Source organism: Triturus cristatus, chromosome 3_2 (genome assembly GCF_964204655.1).
Source record: "Triturus cristatus chromosome 3_2, aTriCri1.1, whole genome shotgun sequence".
NCBI lineage: Eukaryota > Metazoa > Chordata > Amphibia > Caudata > Salamandridae > Triturus > Triturus cristatus.
The window spans coordinates 86,481,905-86,507,574 of record NC_140584.1 but is presented as its reverse complement, the minus strand read 5'-3'; the positions used below and the strand labels follow the sequence as shown (position 1 = coordinate 86,507,574).

The 25,670-nt window shown below is 47.6% G+C and overlaps 1 protein-coding gene across 9 annotated transcripts in view; it reads left to right on the top strand.

The window, feature by feature from the left end:
- KALRN (kalirin RhoGEF kinase) overlaps positions 1-25,670 on the top strand; it is a 1,569,312-nt gene that overhangs the window by 1,343,742 nt on the left and 199,900 nt on the right. For all 9 annotated transcript variants that reach the window (XM_085647304.1, XM_085647302.1, XM_085647305.1 and 6 more), the window contains 4 exons: positions 18,286-18,352; positions 18,976-19,079; positions 24,085-24,154; positions 25,348-25,434. In XM_085647304.1, the coding sequence (XP_085503430.1) occupies positions 18,286-18,352; positions 18,976-19,079; positions 24,085-24,154; positions 25,348-25,434 (328 nt within the window). The remainder of the gene's footprint in view (positions 1-18,285; positions 18,353-18,975; positions 19,080-24,084; positions 24,155-25,347; positions 25,435-25,670) is intronic.

Below are 25,670 nucleotides of genomic sequence, written 5' to 3'. Positions count from 1 at the left end.
GCCTAGTTGTGCAGGCGTCCTGCTCGAAGCATGCTTCGGGAGCGTTCCCTCAGTCTCCTGTGGACAGGGATTTCAAAAAGGTGGACCAGGCAGCTAAGAAAACTTTCATCAGGAAGTATGGCACTTAAATCTACCAATGCCACGTGCTTGCTGGGTCGTTATGTGCATGCCTTAATGGACTCAATGAAGTCTTTAGCCCCTAAGCTGCCTGAGGGTGATAAGGCGTCCTTCATGGAGGTGGTCGCAGATACTCAAGCTGCTGCAAGACAAGTGATTCAATCGGGGCTTGATACAGCAGATTCAGTGGCAAGAATAATGGGCTCTATTATAGCCACGAGAAGGCAGGCATGGCTCCGTTCATCTGGCTTTTCTTCGGATGTCCAGGCCACATTGGTGGATTTGCCGTTTGATGGACAAATTATTTGGAGAAAAAGCTGACTCCGCCCTACAGAGATTTAAGGACAGCAGGGTAACAGCTAAATCTTTGGGTCTGCAAGCTCCTGCTAAAGGTTTTGGTTTTAAAAAGTTTAGGGGTTTCGGAAGGTCTTCATTTTGCTCCTTCCGGCAGCCTCAGCAGCAGCAGCAGCAACAGCAGAATCCCTTCTATAGGTCCTATAGGGAGACAAAAGGGTCGGAGAGGTTCTGGATGCAACCCCTCTTCTTCTTCCTACTCTGCTCCCAATGAGGCTTCAGGGAATCAGCCCTAGATCCTCCATCCTGGATCATGTAAGACCTGTGGGGGGTTGGGTGTCCCACTTTCTGCGGGGTTGGAAATCTGTTACTACAGACCTTTGGGTTTTGAACCTCGTGGAGACTGGGTACGCCCTTCCCTTTCGGGAGTTTCCTCCCCCTTACCCTCCTTGCCAAGGTTACTGCTCGGAAGACCATCTGCTTCTTCTGCAGAAGGAGGTGCTAGCTTTGCTTCAAAAAGGTGCGATAGAGGTGGTTCCGGAGCAGGAAAGGGGTCAGGGGTGATACTCCTGGTATTTCCTGATTCCCAAGAAGGACGGCAGATTGCGTCCGATACTGGACCTCAGAGTCTTGAACTTTTACCTGAAACAGGAAGTTCAAGATGCTGACCCTTGCACAGGTTCTTCAAGCGTTGCAGCAAGGAGACTGGATGGTGTCGCTCGACTTGCAGGACGCGTACTTCCATGTCCCAATCCTGAAGTTGCACAGGAAGTATCTCCGTTTTACGGTTGGGTCGCAACATTACCAGTTTGCGGTCCTCCCGTTTGGTCTTACTACCGCACCTCGAGTCTTCACGAAGGTGATGGCAGTGGTAGCGGCCCATCTCAGGAGGTCGGGGATTCCAGTTTTCCCCTACCTGGACGACTGGCTTCTGAAGGCAGAGTCCCCAGAGATGGTGCAGCATCATCTGCAGGTAACATCTCAGCTGTTGTTCGAATTGGGTTTTTCGATAAACTTGCCCAAATCTCACCTGGTGCCCTCTCAACGCAACCTGTTCATAGGGGCGGTACTGGACACGACTGTGTGTCGAGCATTTCCTCCTCCTCAAAGAATTCTCGACATTCAGGAGATGGTCCCTTTATTCCACAATGGAGCGGTTGTGCCGGTTCTGAAGGTCCTTCGCCTGCTCGGTCTGTTCGCTTCCTGCATTCTGTTGGTCAACCATGCACGCTGGCACATGAGGGCGCTCCAGTGGTGCCTCCGCAGGCAGTGGTATCAGCACAACAGAGATCTCAGGGAGTCGATCAGGATCTCCAGAGAAGCTGCAGCGGATCTATCTTGGTGGAGCTTGGAGGGCAATCTGTCTCAAGGAAAGCCCTTCCATCTACCTCCATCGGTGGCCACGGTGATAACAGATGCCTCCACCTTAGGGTCGGGTGCTCATCTGGGGGATCTGGAGATCAAGGGTCTTTGGTCTCCGGAGGAGAGGTTGCTTCACATCAACCTTTTGGAATTGCGGGCGATTCGTTTGGCACTCAAGGCCTTCCTCCCTTCCCTTCGCGGTCAGTCTGTTCAAGTCCTGACGGACAGCACTACCGCGATGTGGTCTGTCAACAAGCAGGGAGGAGTGGGGTTGCATTGTCTCTGCAGAGAGGCCCTGCGTCTTTGGTCCTGGGCTCCGGACCATCGGATTTGTCTGATGGCAAATCAGCTGGCCGGGGTGCTGAACGTGCGTGCGGACAGTCTCAGTCGGCAGTCCTTCGCCGACCACGAGTGGAGGCTCCATCCGGAGGTGGTTCGGACGTGGGGAACCCTTCGGGTGGACCTGTTTGCCACACGCAAGAACGCGCACTGCCCGTCATTCTGCAGTCTCCAGTTTCCGATGCAGGGGGCATTGGGGGACGCGTTTCAGTTGAGTTTGGGCTCTCGACTCTTTTAAGCATTTCCTCCCATACCCTTGATTCCTCGGGTTCTGAGGAAGATTCGCCAAGACCAGGCCCAAGTCATTTTGATCGCCCCGGATTGGCCAAGAAGGGTGTGTACACAGATCTTCTCCACCTTTCCTCGTGCCTTCTGCTCAGTCTCCCTCTGAGGGCAGTCCTCCTCTCGCAGTCGAAGGGGCAGGTTCTACACCCCCACCTCCCAGAGCTTACACCTTCATGCCTGGAGATTGAACGGGGCAACCGGAGTTCTTTCTCTCTCCCACCTGATGTGGTGGATGTTATTTTATCGGCCCGGCGACACTCCACCAAGTCAGTTTACTCCTACAAGTGGTCCAAGTTTGTAAAATGGTGTGGAGAGAGATCCATTGACGCTTTAAAAGCACGTCTTTCTGAGGTGCTCCAGTTTGTCCTTTCCTTGGCTCAGCAGGGCCAAGGGCTATCTTTCGGCCTTATCGGCCTTTCTATGTCTACCTGATCAACCGTCATTATTTAAATCTCCGGTTGTACTAAGGTTTATCAAAGGCCTTACAAACAAGATTCCTCCTACTCCTTTTGTAATGCCACAGTGGGACCTCAATCTTGTCAACTTTTCTGATGGGGTCCCCGTTTGAGCCTCTTCATAGTTGTCCTCTGAGGCTGTTGTCCTTTAAGACGGTCTTTCTTGTAGCCATAACCTCGGCAAGGGTGGTGAGTGAGCTTCAAGCTCTTAGTTCTAAACCCCCTTTTCTAACATTACATGCTGAAAGGATGGTGCTCAGGACCAGGGCTGCTTTCCTGCCCAAAGTTGTTACTCCGTTTCATTTGGGGCAGTCTATTACACTCCTGTTATTTATCCACCTCCTCATCCCTCCAAGGAGGCGGAAAGGCTTCATCGCCTGGACCCAAAAAGAGCTGTCCGCTTTTACTTGGACAGAAAGAAAGACTTTCGTCTGCAAGATCAGCTCTTTGTGGGTTATGTTGGACATTCCAAAGGAAGAGCGGTGCCCAAGCGCACTCTATCAAGGTGGATCATCCTTGCCATCAAGATCTGCTATGCCCTGGCTCGTAAGGTTCCTCCTGAGGGTATTGGGGCACATTCAACTAGAGCTAGATCATCTACATCTGCTTTGGCCCGGGGTGTTCCTGTGGCAGATATTTGTAAAGCCGCGACTTGGGCCTTCCTCCATACTTTCGCAAAGCATTATTGCTTGGACTCTGAGATGAGGAGGGAGGGCCACTTCGCGCGCTCTGTCTTGCAAGACTTTCTGGTATAGGAAGGTGGACACCCTCCTCCGGGAGTGGGGACTGCTGTGGGAATCTATTTACAAGGTGAGGAATCCACTGGCAGATGTATCCATCAGAAGAACAAGTTACTTACCTTCGGTAACGCTTTTTCTGGTGGATACAGTATCTGCCTGTGGATTCATCACTGACCCACCCGCCTCCCCGTTGTCCACCTTTGTATACCTTAAAAGTTGTCTTGTTTGAGATGTTGTTATGCTTTCTGGTACATTTGTAGGAAATGTTTATTTTGTTTAGCTTTCCTTTGGTTTATGTACTGTGTATATTTGATTGTATATTGTATACTGTGTATACTTTGAGTCTGTCGTTGGTCCACCTGTGTTGCTTGGGGGCACGGAAAAAATGGGTGGAACTGACGTCATCACGCCGACGTGGCTCTCTTATGGCTCCGGTGACGTCATACGGAGTCGCGAGCGGAGCTGATACTTTATGACGTCGTCCACGTTGGCGTAGAGAGCTGGGGAAAAAAGTTCAGTGGAATGCTGGCGCAGGGGATATTCACAAGGTGAGGAATCCAAAGGCAGATACTGTATCCACCAGAAAAATTGTTACCGAAGGTAAGTTACTTGTTCTTCTCGACCCATTTCACTGAAAAGACTAAGAAGACTGGTCTTTCTACAAACAATACTTCTACCTAGAATTCCTTCAAAAGTTCCATATGATGCCAAGATACTCCAAACATTAATTTTGATAAAACTCTCGCCCACTTAAATGATCCTCTGCCCTCAAGCTCATCAAAGAGCTTAGATCTTTCATACTCCCTCTCTGGTTTAAGATTGTCAATGCATCCCTGTCTTAGGGCATGATTCTGGATTGCTTAAAGATAGGTCAAGTTACCCCTACCCTAAAAAAAAAAAATGCAAACCTGATGGTCCTTAACAATTTCTATCCAATCATGAACATCCTGACTCTAGCAAAACTACTAAAGAAATGTGTACACCTGCAACTCTGAAACCACATTGAGAAGTTTAATCTCCTTTGCCAATCTGGCTTCAGAAAGGGACATGGCACTGAAACTGCTCTAACACTCATTGTAGATGATGCCTTGAGACTACTTGATCAGAACGAATTGTGCCTGCTCATACTTCTTGATCTCTCTTCTGCGTTTAATATGATCAAACATGACCGCTTGATTGACCTTCTCGAGTGAAGGATGGAGCTATCTGGTTCCGTCTTAAACTGGTTCGCGATGTAATAGAACACAAAGAATTAAAGTTGACTAAACCTTTCTGACATTACTCCAGTGTCAATTGGAGTAGCTCAAGGATTCCACGCTCTCGCAACATTATTCAACTTGTTCGTGGAGCCTCTTACCGAAATGCTTAAACATTCAGTACCACATATATGCGGATGATGCACAAGTTTAGTTGAACATTTCCTCACCTGAAATATCTGAACTCTCAACTGCACCCCACTGAAAACCAAACAATAGTTAACCCACAATCACCTTATGCTAAATACTCAAAACTGAATTCATCTTGATCGCCCCTCACAAACGCACTGCCCCCATTGAAGAATGGCTTAAACAAATAACCATTCACAACTGTACCTCCAATGTTAAAGAATCTGCTACATCGCTAGGTATAATTCTGGACTAGTACTTGAATATGCAAGACCATATCAGTGCAACCATCAGAAAAGCTAACTACCATCTGATCTCACAAAGGAAACTTCAACCCTTTTTGCCTCCTGATGACTTTCAGCTAGCTGTCCAGTCCCTTGTCCTTTCTCAGTTAGACTACGAGAGTGCTACTCTTGCAGACTACCTTGCCAGTAAGCTCGAACTGTCTGGTGGTAGTCGTTCCTTAAGAAGCGCCAATTCCCTACTGTTGAAACGACAGAATTTCAGCAAAAAGAAACCTTCCAAACGATCCATCTCTGGGCAAGCCCCAAAAATTTGGAACGCACCGCCTCCTGCAACCAGGCCTAACACCTCGACTTAATCCTTTAAAAAAGAAGTCAAAATGCTTTTGCTAAATAGATTTCTTCAAGAGTAACCCTGAAACCACTCGCCTGGACTACTTTCTGGGCGCTCAAGCGGAGTATGAATATGCTGATTAAGTGTTAAATTGTATATGCTTTGATGCTTGCATATTCCTTTTGCGTTTCTCCCGGTATGTATAACTTACCTACTTTTTGTACAGCGCTATGTAAAACTGCCAAATAAATTAGAAAAAAAATCTGGTGATTTGCTGCTCTGGCCACGTGTCATCCTGTTTCTTTGACGAACATTAGCTGTTTTCTTGTTATGTGAATGCAGCACTAGCCACAAATTAAAAACCTCAAGGCCTTCGTTGTTAACTGATCAGAGCAGACAAAAAGATCTCGGTGTGCCACGCGGAAACAGGAAACTCATTTGAATAGCTTTTCTGTTGCTGTTTTATGTACTCAACAATGGTCTACTGAATAATAACTATGTTTATTTATTTTATTTAGTTAGTTTTTCTACCCTTCTTGGTTTATAGGATTATTGCATTGCTCAACGACATACACCGCAGCTGCTGGAATGAACCTTGATTAAGAGGTCTCTTGTGATCGAGGGAGAGACATGGTATCTACCAATTCCTTTGTATCAGAGCCTTGTGTTGAGGAACCTCATTAGTATGATAAGCAGAGTCCACCTTGAAGAATTGGTTCCCCAACTAAAAAAGAAACATGGCTAAAAAAAGAATCCAAATAGCTTGTAGATTTGGAGGAGTTTACTTTCGCCATAGTGATGGAACAGTACAATTGACTGATAGTGAAAAAGTCAGTTATTTCAGGCATCTGGTTGGGGACATGGCAGGCATTATCTTGCTAAGGAGCAAGCGCTTTCTTCCCAAAATAAGACCCGGTGTAAGTGTGGTGCATCCCCTGCTTGGGGAAGGTGATGTAAACTCAAAGGTTCGACCACAACCTATCTTGCACCACCAGCTCAATAACTGAATGGACCAACTTAAAATTGGCTGAAGTGTGAAATGTTTCATGACATTTCAGATCTTACAAGATCTTCATGAGAAGTCAACCAGTAGATGTAGAACTTATCGGAGTGCAGATCTGTTGCTGAAAAGCAAAATGTATCTAAAGGCTAGTGCTTAGAGGTACTTTTGGACTCCACACTGACATCTAAATTATATGGGCCCTGACCTTCAGGGCAGGAATTTACTCCAGCACAGCAAGTTCATAATATGCTCTATTAAAAAAGGACAGTTTTTCTTCCATGAGTCAGAAGGCAGGTGAATGCAGCTAACTCCCAACTACGCCATGTCTCGCTATCATCTATTTCTTGCATTTCAGACAAAGAACATCCCCCACTAGGGTTGTTCCATTAAGGCAGGAAACTCCCAGGGAAGACTGAATCAGTCATATATTGAACCACGGAGTGCATCAAATTGCTGATATTTTATGTTCCATTACTTCACCTTACCCATCATATGGCTTTGTATTAAAATCCTAATTCTGATGGATACATCCGCCAGTGGATTCCTCACCTTGTGAATATCCCCTGCGCCAGCATTCTACGTAATTTTTTTCCCAGCTCTCCACGTGGACGTCATAATACCACGGCTCCGCTCGCGACTCAGTATGATGTCACCGGAGCCATAAGAGAGCCATGTCGGCGTGATGTCAGTTCCCTTTTTTCCGCGCCGTCGACTCTTAACGGTTTTCCAGCATTCTCCTGTTACTTTGTAGTCTCCTTGTGAGTTACTGTTTCTGGAATACCCATGTCTTTGTCGAGGAAGTCAGGATTCAAGCCTTGTAGGGAATGTGGGGGTCACATGTCCATCACTGACCCCCATGAAGACTGCTTATGGTGTCTTTCGTCGGACCACGACGTAGAGGACTGTTCCTGCTGCAGGAAAATGAATCCTAAAGCACTGAAAGAGAGAAGCGAAGCTTTTCATGGCTAAGGCGAAGGAGGGCAGAAGTCGAAAAAGAGAAAAGTCGAAGACGGAGTCGTCGACTTCACACTTGTCAAAGTCGAAAAGACCTAAGAAGAGGAAGCATAGCTCTCGGCGCCGGTCTTCAAAGAGTAAGGCTTCGAGGTCGCCTTTTCCTCGACGTCGAAGTAAGGACTTTGTCTCTCCTTCGCCTTCCCCTTCTCCTTGTGCTTCTCCGGAGAAGTCACCTTCGCCGAAGTTAACTTCGGTGCAGTCTCCGGCGGCGGTGGATTCTCCGGCTTCCGAGCCGGTGCATATTGTTGATCTTTCGCCTGTACTTGAAGGTGAACCTGTGGCTCCAGTGGAGGATTCTTCGGCTCCGGCTCCAGCTACTCCTCGGCCGGATTCCGGTTCGAACCCATACCCGCATTTCCTGACTCCGGGTGCGGATCCGATGCTTTTCCTTAATGCTATGTATGGTGTTTTCCAGAGAGCAGCCTTCCCATCCGGTGCACCTTCAGGTCCCGTGGGTCCAATGGCGTAAAGTTTGGGCGTGCCGCAGCACTACGCTCAGGCACCTTTTATGCCCTTCTTGCCCATGGCTCCGTCATGGCAGTTCCCGGCGCCGTCTGGAGAGCCTTCTTCCCGGCCTCGACTGGATTGCATGCCTTCGTCGGAGCCTCCCTCTGCGTCGACTCCAGCTGCACAGCGTCTGACGCCGCCGACTCTGCATCTGACGCCGCCGACTCCGCGTACGGTGCCGCCGACTCCGCGTACGGTGCCGCCGACTCCGCGTACGGTGCCGCCGACACAGTGTCCTTGGATCCGCTATCGCAGAGAGGCTCAGAGGATTATAGAGGAAGAGCAATATCTGGCAGAGGAAGTGGAGGAAGGTGAAGTGGGGGAATCCACTGATGAATTTGAAGGTATTCAGGAGGCAAGTGGATTGGACACCACTCCTGAATGGGAACATTCTTCTTCCAGGTCTTCTCCTCAAGAGTTGGCTCCTTACCATTTGGTTATAAGGAAGGCTGCGGAGCTGTTAGACTTGCAGTTGCCTTCTGCGGAATACAAGTCAAACCTTTTGACTGAAGTCCTTCATTCTCCTTCCATTGTCGAGCCACTGTTGCCTTTTAATGAGGCTACTTTAGAGCCTGTTAAGGATGTTTGGTGCAAGCCTCTTTCCTCACCTGCGGTTTACAGAACTGTGGCGAGAAGATATAGCGTGGCTCCAGGGGATCAGAGCTTCCTTTCCTCGCACCCTTCTCCAGAGAGTCTTGTAGTGCAGGCATCCTGTTCAAAACAATCTTCAGGTGCTTTTCCACAGGCTCCAGCTGACCGGGACTCAAAGAAGATTGAGCAGTCGGCTAAAAAGGTCTTCTCTTCTGGAAGTATGGCGCTTAAATCGACAAATGCCACTTGCTTATTGGGCCGCTACGTTCATGCTTTGATGGACTCTGTGAAGCAGTTAGCTCCTAAACTGCCTGATGAGGAGAAGGGCTCTTTTATGGAGGTGGTTGCAGACACTCAAGCTGCTGCTAGGCAAGCTATTAAATCGGGCCTAGATACGGCTGATTCCAGGGCCAAAATTATGGGATCTTCTATAGCCACTAGAAGGCCGGCTTGGCTTCGCTCTTCTGGTTTCTCTGCGGATGTTCAGGCCACTCTGGTCGACTTACCATTTGATGGGGAAAAGCTTTTTGGGGAGAAAGCGGATTCCGCCCTGCAAAGATTCAAGGATAGCAGAGCAATTGCGAAATCTTTAGGTTTGCAGACGCAGTCTAAAGGGTTTGGCTTCAGGAAGTATAGGGGATTTGGAAGGTCATCCTTTCGTTCGTTCCGTCAACCTCAGCAGCAGCAACAAAATCCTCAGGGAGGCAGCCCTAGATCCCCCATCCTGGATCATGTGAGGCCTGTTGGGGTTCGGGTGTCCCACTTTCTGCGAGGTTGGAAATCGGTCACGACGGACCTTTGGGTTTTAAACCTTGCGGAGAATAGGTACGCCCTTCCCTTTCGGGAATTTCCTCCCCCCCCCTTACCCTCCTTGCCTAGGTTTTTGCTTCGTCTGGAGGAGGAGGTTCTTGCATTGCTACAAAAAGGTGCGATAGAGGTGGTTCCAGAGCAGGAAAGGGGTCAGGGATGCTACTCCCGGTATTTCCGGATTCCCAAAAAGGACGGCAGATTGTGTCCGATCCTAGACCTTGAAGTCTTGAATTTTTACCTGAAGCAGGTGAAATTCAAATGCTAACCCTTGCACAGGTTCTTCAGGCGTTGCAGCAATTAGAGTGGATGGTGTCGATCGGCTTGCAGGATGCGTATTTCCACATCCCAATACTGAAGTTGCACAGGAAGTATCTCCGTTTTACGGTTGGGTCGCAACCCTACCAGTTTGCGATTCTCCCATTTGGTCTTACTACTGCACCTCGAGTCTTCACCAAGGTGATGGCGGTGGTGGCTGCCCATCTCAGGAGGTCGGGGATTCCGGTTTTCCCCTACTCGGACGACTGGCTTCTGAAAGCAGAGAAGCCAGGGATGGTGCAACATCATCTGCAGGTAACATCTCAGCTGTTATTCAACTTGCGTTTTTCAATCAATGTGCCCAAATCTCACCTGGTGCCCTCTCAGCGCAACCTGTTCATAGGGGCGGTACTGGACACTAGTGTGTGTCGAGCATTTCCTCCTCTGCAAAGAATTCTCGACATTCAGGAGATGATCCCTTTATTCCACAATGGAGCGTTTTTTCCAGTTCTGAAGGTCCTTCGCCTGCTCGGTCTGTTCGCCTCCTGCATTCTGTTGGTCAACCATGCACGCTGGCACATGAGGGCGCTCCAGTGGTGTCTCCGCAGGCAGTGGTATCAGTACAACAGGGATCTAAGGGAGTCAGTCAGGATCTCCAGAGAAGCTGCAGCGGATCTGTCTTGGTGGAGCGTGGAGGGCAACCTGTCTCAAGGAAAGACCTTTTCATCTTCCTCCAACAGTGGCCACAGTGATAACAGATGCCTCCACCCTGGGGTGGGGTGCTCATCTGGGGGATCTGGAGATCAAGGGTCTTTGGTCTCCAGAGAAAAGATTGCATCATATCAATCTTATAGAATTGCGGGCGATACATTTGGCACTCAAGGCCTTTCTCCCTTCCCTTCGCGGTCAGTCGGTGCAAGTCCTGACTGACAACACTACAGCGATTGTGGTATGTCAACAAGCAGGGAGGAGTAGGGTCATACAGGCTTTGCGACTCTAGTCCTGGGCTCAGGACCATCGGATTTGCTTGATGGTGAATCATCTGGCCGGGGTGCTGAACGTACGTGCGGACAGTCTGTCGGCAGTTTTCCACCGACCACGAGTGGAGGCTTCATCCAGAGGTAGTTCAGCACATCTTCCGGACGTGGGGGACTCCTCGGGTGGACCTTTTTGCCACTCTCGAACGCGCATTGCCTGTCATTCTGCCGTCTCCAGTTTCCGATGCAGGGGGCGTTGGGGGATGCATTTCAGTTGAGCTGGGGCTCACAACTCCTTTACGCGTTTCCTCCCATACCCTTGATTCCTCGGGTTCTGAGGAAGATTCGCCAAGACAGGGCCCAAGTTATATTGATCGCCCCGGATTTGCCAAGAAGGGTGGGGCACACAGATCTACTTCACCTTTCGTCGCACCCTCCGCTCTGTCTCCCTCTCAGGGCAGACCTCCTCTCGCAGTCGGAGGGGCAGGTTCTATACCCCCACCTCCAGAGCCTGCACCTTCATGCCTGGAGATTGAACGGGGCAACCTGAGTTCCTTCTCTCTCCCGCTGATGTGGTGGATGTTATTTTATCGGCCAGGCGACACTCCACCAAGTCTATTTATTCCTCTAGATGGTCTAAGTTTTAAAAATGGTGTGGAGAGAGATCCATTAACCCTTTAAAAGCCCACCTTTCTGATGCGCTTCAGTTTGCTCTTTCCTTGGCTCAGCAGGGTTGTGCTGTGGCCACGGTTAAGGGCTATTTATCAGCCTTATCGGCTTTTCTGTGTCTTCTGGATCAGCCATTGTTATTTAAATCTCCTATTGTATCAAAGGTCTTACTAACAGGTTTCCACCTACTCCTTACTAGCCGCAGATTCCTTAACAGGCGTGAGACTGGACCCGGAAAATGTTCTTGTCCCAATATCTCTGTGCGCCGGGGGGCGGCACCACGCGACTCTGCCCGCCGTCTTCCGTGGGCGTGACGTCCGCGAGGTCACATAAGCCCCACAGCGGCGTGCTGACGTCAGTTTCTTTCTTTTCCACGTGCAATCCGGATCGTGTTCCTGGCCTGTTTTCAGGCCGCCTTTTCGCGCTTTACTTTTAGTTTGTGTGAATGCCTTCAGGCTTCAAGATGTGCTCGTCTTGCGTGCACCAGATGTCGGTGACGGACCCTCAGCCCATTTGTATGTGGTGTTTGGGGGAGCACCACGACTCCACGGACTTTGAGGCTTGTCAGCAGATGAAGCCGAAGTCCCGGTAGGAGTGCCGGATGAAACTCCTCTCGGCCAGCATGTCCAGGTCTGCGTCGTCACCATGTCCGTCCCCCGTGGAAGGGTTCAAGAACCGCCGCTTCCGTTTCCAACGTCGTCCCTCTCCGAGGCCGCAAGGGCGTCGCTCTCCTGTTGGTAAATGTCGCAGTTTTTCCCCCCGAGGCCCGGTCCCCGCCCTATGGGGGCGCGGGTTCTCCGCTGGTTGTGCGGCCTCGCGCTTCTCCACCCAGCCCGCCGTTCCCCGGCGTGGGGGCGACCAGATCCCAAATAGAGGCCTATGCGGCTGCCTTGCAGGCCTGTTTGGCTCCTCCTCCTCCTCCTGTCCCTGAGACGTCTACGGATCCCTTGGCATGTCCGGGGCCTTCCGCAGCGTCGCCGGCGGCTCTGGCGCCAACAGGTTCGGCTTCAAGTTCTGAAGAGGTGGTGTTGGGGTGCGGCCCTACGGGGTTCCCTCCTTAGGACCACGGTGCCTCTGCCTTGCCGCAAACCCCCGTGGGGGTCCCTGTGGTGTCGCGGGAGGTTGCCGGGGCTCATCCTAGAGTCCCCCTTGGTCCTCTGAGCAGGCGGCGGTCTTGTCCGAGGCCGAGCTGACGCTGCTCAGGCGGCTGCTGGCCCTGGCGGTGCCGCAGGGGCTGGCTAGGGGACAGGGTGTGTCTCGGGGCCCCCCTCGTCTCTCCCCGCAGGCGGCTGCCTCGTCGTAGGTCGAGTTGGTGCCGTTGTTTGGCCGCCCCGGCTCCGACCTCCCGCTGCGCGAGTCGTGGCAGAGGTCATCTCGGCGTTCCTTTTGGCGCCGGTCGACATTGATCTGATGCCGGTGGTGGACTCCACGGCGCTGTGCCGAAGCCTGGTTGTTGATTCGTCTTCGGACTCCCACTCTTCTCCAGAGGTTCGGCAACTGTTTGTTTCTTCTTCTCTGCAGACGGGACGCTGTATCGTGGCCTTTTCCCCGGAGTCTTTCAAGGAGGGCTCTTCGCCGTCCCCACGCCTGCAGTCTTCCCTGGAGGCGCCTCAGGTTCCCCACTCGTCGGTTAACCTTCCCCCATTCCGAGCTTGGCCTTTCCTTTCTCCGGTTGGGCTGGGGGGTGGCCAGCTTAGCTTACAGCTGTCGCCCACGGAGGAATTGCTCTCCCCACCGCGTTGCCCTACGGAGGAGAGTGCTGCCTTCGCCTGGGCTGTCTCCACGGCTGCGGTGATTTTGCGCATGGGCGACCTGGCTGCCCATTTCCCCGCGGATCATTTGCTTGAGGTTCTCCAGCGCTCTGATGGACAGGAGCTACTTCTTCCCTTCGAAGCTTCGCTCCATAATTCTCTCTTGGGGGGCCTTGGGGCATCCTGCCACGGGGAACCCGGTGCCCCAGTCGCTTCTGCACCGCCACCGTCCTGCTCCGCATGATCCTGTCTGCCTTTCCTTCCACCCTTCTACCAGGGGCCATCTCCTGCAGACTGCCTTTCCTTCCTTGCCATCGGTGTTGTCTCCCCAGTCACTGGAGGCCCGGTGGTTAGATTCATGGGGGCGCAACATCTTCGCCTCCTCCAGTGCTGCCTTGCGGGCGCTCAACAGGCATGGTGTGTTGGCCAGAGCCACTTCTTGCTTGTGGGATTCGGCGGAGTCCCTTCTGTCTTCCGCTTCTCAGGAGGGTGCCTGCGCTGATCTGCGGCACCATGTGTTGGATGGCCTGGAGCCGGCAGCATTTATTCTTCGCTCGGTTCTGGATGTTTCTGAGGTGCTTGGTCGCACCATGGCTTCTGCAGTGGCCCTCCGTCCCCATGCTTGGCTGAGGAGTAGTGTTTTCCCTGAGAACGTTAGGGAGCGGCTGGTTGACCTTCCCTTTGATGGCGCTCTTTTGTTTTACGACCCTGCGGATTCTGCCATTCAGAGGTTCCTTGCGGGGCTTCGTCCTCCTCCTCCTCCTCAGTGAACCTGGATGTCGGTCTGTGTTCTGGGAGGTGTTCCCCCATTGTTTTCTGGGGCCTAGTAACAAGTAGCCCCGTTTGTGTGTTCTGTGTGCCTTCAGGGTCCTTCGGTTGTCCTGTTGGCTGCTGGTTCAGCCCCTCTTTTTTTTTTTTTGCCTTGTGGTTTTTGCTGTTGGGAAGCCTGTGTAGGTCCTGGTCTTGGACCTTTTGTGTCTTCTTTATTGGCTGCTTGGCAAGCTGTCTGCGGTTTTACCCGCAGGCTTTTCTGTTTGTCCTCTGCTGCAGAATTTTTTCCTAAGAGGTGTTCCCATGTTTTCTTGGGGCGTAACATACCCTATGTGGGGTACTTGTAGCTATTACATAGCTGGTCATGTGCTGGGGCAGTGTGGTCACCCTTTTCGGGTTCCGTGCTCTGCTTGGCGTTACAGTATATTGCTGGTGCGGACTCTTTGCTGTGGTGTTGGCACGGCTTATGTTGTGCCCAGGTCTGTCCTTTTCTAGGTTCGCCACGTCGCTCGACCAGTCTGGCCTGCAGTCTGCGGCGCGGTGTTGTGGCACTTCCACCCTTGCGTCCAGTGCTTCGGCCTGGTCCTCTATTTGGTGTTCCAGAGGAGCTTGCTTCCTTTGGCTGCTGTGTTGTGGTTGACGGTCTGGGCCCGTCCTCCGTCCTCTCTCTTTTTCTTCTGCCTGGTCCCACTTCTTTCGTGGGTTTGTGTGTTTTGGCACCAGCCCCTCCTTTAGGGTGTGTCCTGGCCCCCCGACCTCTCTTCGGTTTGCGCCTGCCTTGATCTGGTGCGCTGCTCCATCGTGTTGCCTGCTGCTGGCTGCGCAGGCCTGCGCCTGCCTGCTTGTTCTGGTCCACCGTCGTGGCCCTTCATGTGTTCCCTTGTGCCCCTGCCTTTGCTGGGGCTTTGTGCATCTGTGCTTTTCTTCTTACATCGGCGGTGGAACGGTTCCTGCCTTCTCTGCTGCTTGCGGCCACGGTGTGTTCGGCTGTTTCCCATCACTGTGTGTTTCTTACGGTGGGCCCGGCCTCCGGTTCTGCCTCTTCTCCCTGGGGTTTGAGGTGGTGCTTTTGTTCCTTGTGGTCCTTCGGGCGCTGTCCGCCCCTGCGGAGTATTGGGTGGTCCTCCCTTACTTGGGCGTGGGATCTCCTGGCCTTCCCTTCTGGTTCCTGTGACATGTCCCCTGCTGGGGAGGCTCTCTCGCAGGCCCCTTCCCTTCTGGTTATGGCTAGGGTATATATTCTACGTTAAGGAACCTGCGGCTAGTAGTCTCTATCAGATGTACAAGTTACTTACCTCCGGTAACGATGTATCTGGTAAAGACTATTCTAGCCGCAGATTCCTTCATGACTCTCCCTTCCTCCCCGTTCTGCGAAGACCCTCTAATTGGGTTTCTGCACTCTTTCCCCCTTCCCCCCTCTAGGTGGCTTGTCTTCTATGGGTGTCCTCTTCACTTCCTTCCGGTCAGACTGTCTGGTTCTGCTTTATGGTTCCATCCCCCCCTACCTGCTTTCTTTGATACAGGGATGGTTGGTTGCTGTGTGCCTTTGTTTACCTCCAGCTGGTTTCTGTCCAGTGTAGGAGTGTCCTCTTTTTCCCTCTTTGTTTGGAGTTTTTGATCCCCTTGCAGTCTTCTGTGTTAGGGATTCTTTACCTGTACTTTGGCCTCCTGCTCCTTTCAGGGGGCCTGGCCCTCCTTGACCTTGTGGTCTGGGGGTGGATTGCTGTTGCTCCTCTGTTCTGGGCTTGTGGCCCTTGACACTGTGGTTTGTGGTTGCAGCCTCTCTCTCTCTCTCTCGTTCTGGCACTTTCATATACTTGTGCCTCCTGGATGGCTATTGCTTTGTCTTGCTCGGTTGTTCCTCACTGCTTTGGCCTTCTGGTACTTTAGTGCCGACTGGTGCTGTCGTCTTGGCTTGCACAGTTGTTCCTCAAAGTGGTGCTCTGTTCTTTCCCTGCTATGGCTTTGCTGCTATAGCTTTCTGGTGCCAAATGGTGCTGTTCCTCACCCTTTGTTTCCTTTCTGCTTTGTTTCTCTGCATTTTTGCCCACTGTTCCCATGCTCTCCTCAGTTTTGCTGTGATGGCTCTGAGTTGTGGCACGGAAAAGTTCTCTGAAGCAAACAGACGTCAATGCGCCGGGGTGGGGTTTGTGACCTCGCTGACGTCACGCCTGCGAAAGACGGCGGGCGGAGTCACGTGGTGCCGCACCCCGGCGCGCAGAGATGCTGGGACAAGAACATTTTCCGGGTCCAGTCTCGCGCCTGGAGATAATTATACGTTAAAGAATCTGCGGCTAGAATCGTCTCTACCAGATACATCGTTCCCTGAGGTAAGTAACTTGTACATCAAGCAGCCAACTGGTGGGAGGTGGAGGTTAACTATGAAAGATCACTCGATCCCTGGTCAAGAGAGACTATATTCAGAGACTAAATGGCAGGCAGTAGGTTGTGTTTACTGCATACAGCATACCAGTACTTATGCCATAAATATTTAACAAAATGGGCAGAGCATAATGTCCCATCGAGCTATGTTGATCAGCACTCGTGAAGCCTGTCTAATATTAGAGTGCATATTTGAAAGGATGCAGAGTTTGTACCACCATAGTTAGATGTAAAAAATCTTCCTATGAAGACACAAAGAAATAAATGTGATGGTCAATAAGTGCTTTTCAAGTGAGTTATATTTGTGAGTTACATATAAATGGTCCTGTATTTCCATTGTGGTTTCTGGCGATGACATAAACTGCGATGCCAAAGGCTTTGCGGTTTATAAATTTCAGTAGAATGGCAATATGACCTTTTTTTTTTACTTTGAATATTGTTTATTTGTGTAATTAGCATGCAAATCCTTTTTTCAGTCTGGGAGAGGTTTATTGAAAACAGTGAGTAAAATACTTGATTACTCTGTTTGATGTCCTAGGAGAAAACATTTAAGTATGCAGTTAAGGACACAGGGTTTTATTTAAAGAGGCTTCGCTTGCCTTCAAAACACATTCTAGTTCTAGAAATAGGAGCTACAATGGGCACTGATTGCAATTATAATAACATTTCATCAACAGACTGTTGCTTAAGAAGCAGTGATTATTCTCCAAGATGGTTTATGCTGCTGCCGTGAAGGCAGAGCTTACTGTTGACCCGAGTTTGCTGTTAGAATGTTCACCCTTCAAGAATAGGTTGTTGATTAAGTTAAAGACAGAATCTGTGCATGGAGAATGTATTAGCTATGGCAGAGCTACCAGTGTGTCTTGATTGCCATTAGAATGTTACGTTTCACTTTGCTTTCACAAGTAGACTACTAACTGAACAATGAGATATGGTCTAAGCACAGATGTTAGAAGCTTTTAAACAATGGGCAATTGTGCAGCTCTGCAGAAGCTCTTATTATGGTGTTTTTTTCCACTGAAATGAAAAATATTACGTTTATTACATTTGTTTTACTCACAGGGTGACATATTTTTTTTATATTTGTGTCTATTAACGTGTGAGTGTGTTAGGAGTGCTACCTAGCGATCTTTGGGATGCTTGTTTGCGCCTTACATACAAATCCATATATATTTTTTTAAAGGAATAATCAGTTTACAGTTTGGGATCTGAAGCAACAGAGGACACTGCATTGCTGGTGTTACAGTGAGAAGTGATCTGAATCAGAACAATGTGCTGTTTGGGTTGATGAATGGCCATCTATTTCTTAGTCACTGTGGTGAAATCTGTGGCATTACTCTGTTGCCAAAGCAGCAAATATGTACCCACAAGCAAGATCTCAGTTTTTACTGAGTAAAGCTTAGGTATTTAGTGAACCTCCAGGAATTGATCTTGGATTATCTGCTACTGGCGTACTTCATCTTTACGTCGGCTGAACTCGCTAACCATAAGAACCCTGTATCACAGTACACAAGAAAAAGCACACTTTATGGTGAAAGTGCTTATGAATAATACAGAACCGTTGTAAATATTTCGTTTCTGTATAACTCCAACAGTACTCTAAAGGAGTAGAATCTATAATTTTGCTAAAATTATCTAGATGGAATATCTGACGGCTTGCAATAGTCCTCTTAAAAGCAGTCTATAGCCTAAACCTGCTTCTTGAATATATTATTTTTGAACATCAATGCTTCAAATGTCTTTGAACTATTCCCTCTCTGAAGCACTCCTTAGTTAAGCCTCAGTGTTGATTCCACATATCCTCCAAGAAATTCCCCTCTTAATGGTCCTTTCACCCTCTCTTAAGGGCACCTTGACACCATCCTCTTGTTTCTCTTGCAACAGCCATTGTCATTCATTTTGTTTCCTTTAACTTGAGTGACTGTTTCCTCTTATTAATATACCATCTATTTCAAGAATAAAACGCATATAACTGAAGCAATGCTTTTTTGTATTTGTTTAGATTTGTCCTAAATGAACTTGTTCAAACAGAGAAGGATTACGTCAAAGATTTAGGAATTGTGGTTGAGGTAAGTGCATACCAGTTAGCTCACCTCTATATTTACTATCGTTGATAAGCTACTTCTGTGCTAAATGTTGTTCAGCCTATAAGTTTGAAAACATATGATTATTTTTTTGGATGCTTGGTTCTGAGATGTTTATCAGCGTTGTGAAAAGGCATGATTGGAGCCTTTCATGACACATCAAATAATAGATCTATAGAAAGATGGTCAAATTTGAGGGAACAGTGTAGCACATTTTCCATTGAACATATCCTCCTATAAACCATTTTTTAGTCCACAAAAAGATTCCTATATGAATGTATAGGCCCACAGACTCTCCTCACGCCTCATTTCACTCATATCAGACTATGCAAGTAACTTGATAACCATAGATTTGTTATCCTGTATATATTTCTAGGGCACACGTGTGCCTTCAGTGCACGTACATACACACTTGCACCTGGTCCCATAAATTACAAATTTCCCATTAAACAAATCTCTGTGCATATGCCTTTGACATCTGCTTGAAGGGTGGCAGTATGATCTTACTATCTGGATGTGTGAAATCACTGTCACAGACTCCAGGATTCTCACTTTGCCTCATTCAAGTGAATATGAGGGTTGATTCAGCTCTTCTTTCTCACCTGAAGGGTTTCATGCAGCGAATTGAAGAGAAAGGAGTTCCTGAGGAGATGTCTGGAAAGGAAAAGATCGCTTTTGGCAACATTCACCAGATTTATGACTGGCATAAAGAGTGAGTAAACAGCATCCTTTGCTAGCTGTGTAGGCATTTGTCACTATGGGGAAAGTGTTGGTGGGCTTTGTGTTGCCTCCAGGACTATGGCACTATTGCCGAAGAAGCAGTACAATTCTGAACTAATAGTCAACCCCCATTTAAGACATAGTGCTAAACTCCACCACAGGCTCCATACTGTAGGAGATGATTTGCTAATGTGTTTTCATTCTACCATTAGCGAAATCAAATGCTGTAACGTGTCTGACTGTAGCTGTTGTCAATAAGTATGTTCCCAAATTGCTTATGAGTTCTTGCATTTGTAACATGAAAAGTGCGATGGCTTACTCCTTTTGTAATTATGGAGCTAGAAATTTGCCTGGATCTGCAGGGGATAAACAGTTATTTGTTTAGTGTAGATTTGTTTCTCCAGTTGCAGCAGAGAGTTCAATTAAAGCTTTGTTCCTAAAAAGGGCAAGTATAATTATATTACTGGGCGTGTTTGAATATTTTGGTCTCCACAGAATAACCATTCCATCACTGTCGCACAAAGTCATCACACAATGTAAGGGCAGGGATAACATAGTTTCTTTTCTGATTTTTCGATTGTCTGTGATTATAGTCTGCCCTTTACACAGTCTCTAAAGCATGGGTAATGATAGCTCTGCCACTGGTGATTTAGAGTAGTAGGATTCCAGAACGTAGAGCATTAATATCTATTATTTTCAAATCCAAAGGTAGAAAGTCTAATACAAGGATGGCTTGATATATCTGTGGGTGAATATGTTAAAATCAGACCACTTTTCCTCCCTGGAAATGAATCAAACGTATTTCATATCCCCATAGTGGTAGGAAGAATACGGAGATGCATTGACAGAGGAATGGCAAATGTGTACATTATTATAAGAATCAAATGGGATATGCAAGTATAGTAAAATTTGTGAGTATCTAGATAAGCTGCCCTGTACGAGATCCAAGGACCTATGTTCAGCTTCTCTTTAATGTACACAAAGTGTAATGCTCACGTTACACGAGAAATAGGATTATGCAGTTTTTTTGCTTTTTAATGCCTGCAAAGGATTTCCGATAGCTCACATGGCATTGGTCTTTTTTTTGTAGGCTATGATCATGCAGTTGCTGTGTGCTCACCCAAATTTGGGAGGTAGATAAATATGAAAGCAGGCACGCTGCAAGTTCACTGGAGGGCCATGAAGTCGATAATCTGTATACAGCACCGATCGGAGATTCTGGTGTGTCACATACTCGATTGCCAGAGAGATCCGAGAATCTTATCACCTTGCAGTGCATGAGTGCAGCTGATTTGGTGAAGAAGGAAGCACACAAATAGTTTGAGATTGGAAGTTTGACACTGTACTGTACTTCCCAGTGCAAAGTCTCCTGCGTGAAAAGGAAGAATAGCCATGAGGCATCATGGGATTCTTTTGTGCAGATTGTTGCTATGACAATGACTACGCACCTAAATTGTACATAGAAAAAGAGAAGAAGCAGAGCTTAATAGAGCACGATTGTGGGTTCTAGTGTAACAGGACTTCAAGAACTGTCTTAGCAAGGATGTGTGACTATTCCTTTGGAGATCGGATTGGGGTTGCTCAAGGTAATGAGTCCAGCCTTTTGCCCTTGGTTTCCTGGCTTCTTTGGGTCTTTCACTTGCACAGCTGCATGTCCCTGGAGAGCGCTTCACTGAAGACTATAGTGGTGTGCAGCAATGGCAAAGTAGATATGCCGGATCCCGCACCCAGTCACTGTCCAAGATGGCATGTGAAGAGGTCAAGCAGTTGCAAGGAGAGCTCCCTTGAACATGAGTGAGCCTTTGTAATGTCTAGCTCTCATATTACATAGTATAGCTTAAAACCGTCTCTGGATACCAGAAAGGTGGCCAGCGGGATAGTCCAATCTTGTCTGCACAATTGCAGGCTGCTTGTCCTTTGAAGCCGAGCCTCCAGGAAACTTCACCAGTCTAAGTATCACAATGTTCAGGAGATAGACTAATGCAAAATAACGTAAAAACTGTGCGAGAACCTGGGATGTGGAAATATGTTTGATCAGACTACCTTTGTGCTGAAGACACTCCGCTCACTTTAGACAAAGCTCATTTTCAGACATTTGTCTGGTTTCACTCCAAACCAGAGAGGGCTTGACTGACTCATTTTTACCAAAAATGCTGTTGCCAGCCAGTCCAACAAAGAATTATAGGTAGACCACTTTTACTGTACCTACTATGAGTTCAAAGACTCTATAAAAAGTTAGCTGTTGAGATCGTGCAGACCCCATGTTCAGATGCTAAACTTAACTCTTCACGTAAACGCGAAGGTACAATGACTTGTTATCCTCCCTCCTCTAACACTAGGAAATCCAGTGATGAAGTCCATTTGCAAATAATGCTTTCTGATGATCGAGAATGGGTAAAGTGGTCCTCTTGGTTTCCTGAATTGGATGCATGTGAAAGCTGTGGCTGCTAGCAAGGTTTCAGAAAGCTGAGCAAGTACGGAGATTACTTTTCACACTCCAACAAACCTGTTATTGTAAAATATTCTTCCAAGCCAGTCAATATTTGCCTACACAGCAGCAATGTAGAATTCACTGATGAGTAGCAGATGACTTAAATGAACAAATGTATCACTACGACGCAATGTCCTGTGTTGTACCGGAAAGCTTCTAAAACAGTTTTGTGCATGACCTCCCTAGGGGAAATTTCCCTTGCCATGGAGTGACTCCTATCCACCAATGTTTTCTGCCTATGCCACTTTGCTCATCTGCTTTGCTTAGTGAATGAGCTCTCTGAATGAGCAATCTAAACACAATTTCTTCTCAGCTCCATTTATGTAAGAGGAGGTCTGAGATGGACATTGTTCGGTTCACACTCAGTGGTATATTTTGCTCCATCACCAGAACAATTTTATGTTTGCAAAAGCACAGGTATGGTTACTGGGTTCACTGTTGATGCGCTGACTGGCATTGACCATTTGAGGAGGATGAGTTTTCATAGATCCCACTTTAAAAATGTTCATATTTTTTGCATAGAAACACAGGTAACCTTAGGGTTACAACATAGCAGATGGAATATACCATGACATACTTACTGGACACTGCTTTGCACTAGGAAAATAAGATGTTAAGTAATTTGGTAGTGTAATTAAAACAAAAAAAGTCTTAGCTCTGATTTTAGTGAAGCATGTCTTTTTTCTGTTTATTTGCTATTGACTTGTTCATGGAAATCTGTGGCTCTCGACACGTCTTAGTGTAAGTCAGTTTCTCTGTACATGTCTTTCTGTGAATCAGTGAGCCCCATCATGGCATTGCGGTAATCGGCTCTAGAAAATTCATTCTGGATGCCATAGGGTATTGACATGACTTTGTGAAAGTCGGTGGCTGTTAACATGTAGTGAAATGTGCTCTGTCCAAGCTCCTGCCAGCCTCTGGCATGCCTTCTGCTTCCACTGCTTTCCAATTCTGACTGACTCCAGCTCTGTGCTCCATGCTTGAATGTTACCTGCTCCCACTCCCAACTGCTTCTCACTCCAAGGGGCCCGGAACCTTAAGAAAGCATCCTGCCCTAGACTGTTCCCCTGAGGGTGAGTCTCCACCGCCGGTGTAACGCCAAATGATGTGGTCCTTCTGCATGATGTGGTGAAGGGGCCCAGCCACTCCCATATCTCAGAGATATTCACAGGGCTTGGGTTGAATTGGGCCCTCCTGAATGAGAGAATATCCGCAAATTGAAACAGGATAGAAAGGGGGGTGCTTGCTGGACCACGCCAAAGATGAAACAATCATTGGCATAGCCAATAGGTCTCGCCTTTGGGACCTTGTAAGTAAAAATAAAGAACTGAAGTATAAGACTTCACGTTTACATTTACTTCGTATCTAGGATGCAGTAAATTTAAACTTGAAGTCTTACACTCCCTTTTTTTTTTTTTTTACTTTCAAGGTCCCAAAGGCGAGACCTATTGGCTATGCCAATGCTTGTTTTTGCAGCAATCGATTACCCCAGCAAGCGGATTAAAGTACAGCGTCTAGATCAACTTCAGCAATGCAACCTGAGTTACGACCTGCAGAGAACCAAGTCTGCATCAGCAACCAGCGGCGCGGTTGCAATCACGCACAACTCATGGCTAATGGAAAAGAATAGCAACTCCCGGGAGTCCTTAAAAGAATTATTTGAAGGCGTAAACCATGATCCGCCGCAGTCAGGGTGAAATAATGGGGCTGTTGTTTTCCAGGCAGTATGGTGTGCGCTTTGCATGTTGGTAGTTGTAGTTCACTACCAACATGCAAAGCGCTTACTTGACGATTCAATCGCCACGGCAAAAGCTATTAGTAACGCCTGGGGAGCAACAGCGGGTGCTTTCTCATTGCGGAAATGCCAAAGAGATTAGCCCGGGAGTGCAGGCCGAGGCTTACATCAGCATTCAGGCAAGTAATGGCACACGCAAGCAGCATCGTGATCGGCGGTCTTTACTTTTCAAGCACTCGTGCTTGTGGCGGTATCCACCTTGCGGGAGCAAGCAGCGGCCATATGTTTATAATTGACGTGACCTTGCCGCTGCTCGCTTCAGCAAGGTGGATGCCGCCACAAGCACGAGTGCAGTGTTTGAAAAGTGAAGACCGATGGCTAAAGGCCCTCCTAGTGCAGCGCATGCGCGCTGGCTAGGCGAGACCTAAAAAGTGAAACAACCACACATTTCCTTGCTTTGGCAGCCATAGCAGGAGCTGCATCACCTTGGAATGGAAAAAATATAGGATCGGATAAAAACATCCTGGGGGTATTCAACTCCAGCTCACTCCATCCCTAGGCAAGACACTTTCTTCTTCCAAAACTCTGAGACTTTCTGCCCTCACACAACCAAGGGAAGGGCAGAAGCCTTGGAGAAAGGAACTTCCAGGATATGAATGTGGTAGTCTTGTGCATAAAAGGGTGGCTCTTTTTCTTTTGGTGCCTGCCTTCTCTACAGGTTTGCTCACTTAAAATTCTCTTTAACATAATCACCTTCTTTTTTCCCCTTAGTTTTTTTAATGCGGAACTTGAAAAATGCCTCCAGGAACCAGAGCGGTTAGCGCAACTTTTTATCAAACACGTAAGTTTTTACTTCGGTTTTTAGCCTTCACTTATTTTTCTCTGCTTCAAACTTCACCATTCTAGATACAGAGTGCTAGGGGTCTTCAGCAGCCCACAGCCTGTACCACGACATAGTATGCATTTAGTCAAGGTGTTTACTAAGCAGGAAAAAATTTTTTGACTAATGTTATGCGCTATACAACAGACTTGAAACCACTTTAATACACTCTTCATGTACGCTTTCAAATGTTATGTTCTTTGTTTAAACTTTTATCGAAGTTATATCTGGCTGTGTGAGCACACTGTATTGCTCAACACTGTCTTGTGAAATTCAAGCTCTAATATTTTCTTCATCCAGCCAGTTAATTCAGTTTTTCACATTAAGACGAAACAGTCTAATATGTATTTTTATGTAATTATTTATAAATTAACTTTGTGTTCCAGTAGTGATGTAAATATTAAGGTGGTGGTTCGTTAGGTGATTGACCAAAAAATGGTGGCAGGTGTGGGACACTGGACAGTTAATTGCCACTTAGTTACATATAGTAGCATTTCTGCACACCTTTACCTTGCACATTTTCACAGTTTGATGACAGGAATCACACAATTGTTGCTCAAGCAAGATGCCAAAGCCTTGATGAGAACCCAGATGTTAGTGTGCCAAGTTCAGAATCTTAGACTTAGATTAACTCTTTCTACCAGTTCAACACATGTGTACTGTGCGCTTTACATGTTGATTGGCATATCTAGAGTGGCTAGGCTTTTTTATAACAAAGGCAAACATAAGGGTGGTGTGCAGTTTACACAGAGTGAACCCCTATGGCCTATAGTATCACCCTAGGTACAGATGGGACTATGGCTCACTCAACAAGCTTTTCAGAATGAGACAAATTAATAGCAGCAGACCTCATTAGTGTATATTATACCTACTGCTGAAAACCAAATACATTACAAATCGTTGGTCATCTTGTATTAACAAAACCATTTAAGTAACCTGCCTCCTGTCAGTCTTTTCCCAGCTTGCGAATATGCAAAGCAAAAAAAAGTTTTGGTTCACTGGACTTCTTTGAACATAATTACATACATACGATTTGTGCTAAGAATACGTAAGCAATTTTAAATCAAGTGTCCTGACATTTCAGACATATTTGTTTTTCATTCACAATGATTGATTTGTTCTGATCTCTAATACTGTGCCTTTTGTTATTTCAGGAGAGGCGGTTGCACATGTATGTAGTGTATTGCCAAAACAAGCCCCGCTCAGAATACATAGTCGCTGAATATGACACATATTTTGAGGTAAGGTTCTATAATTAATATGGGGTACCAGGATTATGTATGTATCAGGAGTTCTTGAGTCCCTCTGGAGTTTCTTGGTCTAAGCCATGTAGAAGACTGCAGCCAGAGTGCAATACAATTTTTTATCGAAACTGATTTAGAGCATGCATTGCCATAGGGATAAAGGGTGTTTAATGTCTTATTTCAAACGATGACCAACCCCCTCCAAAAAAGAAAATGTACATCAACACGGTGTC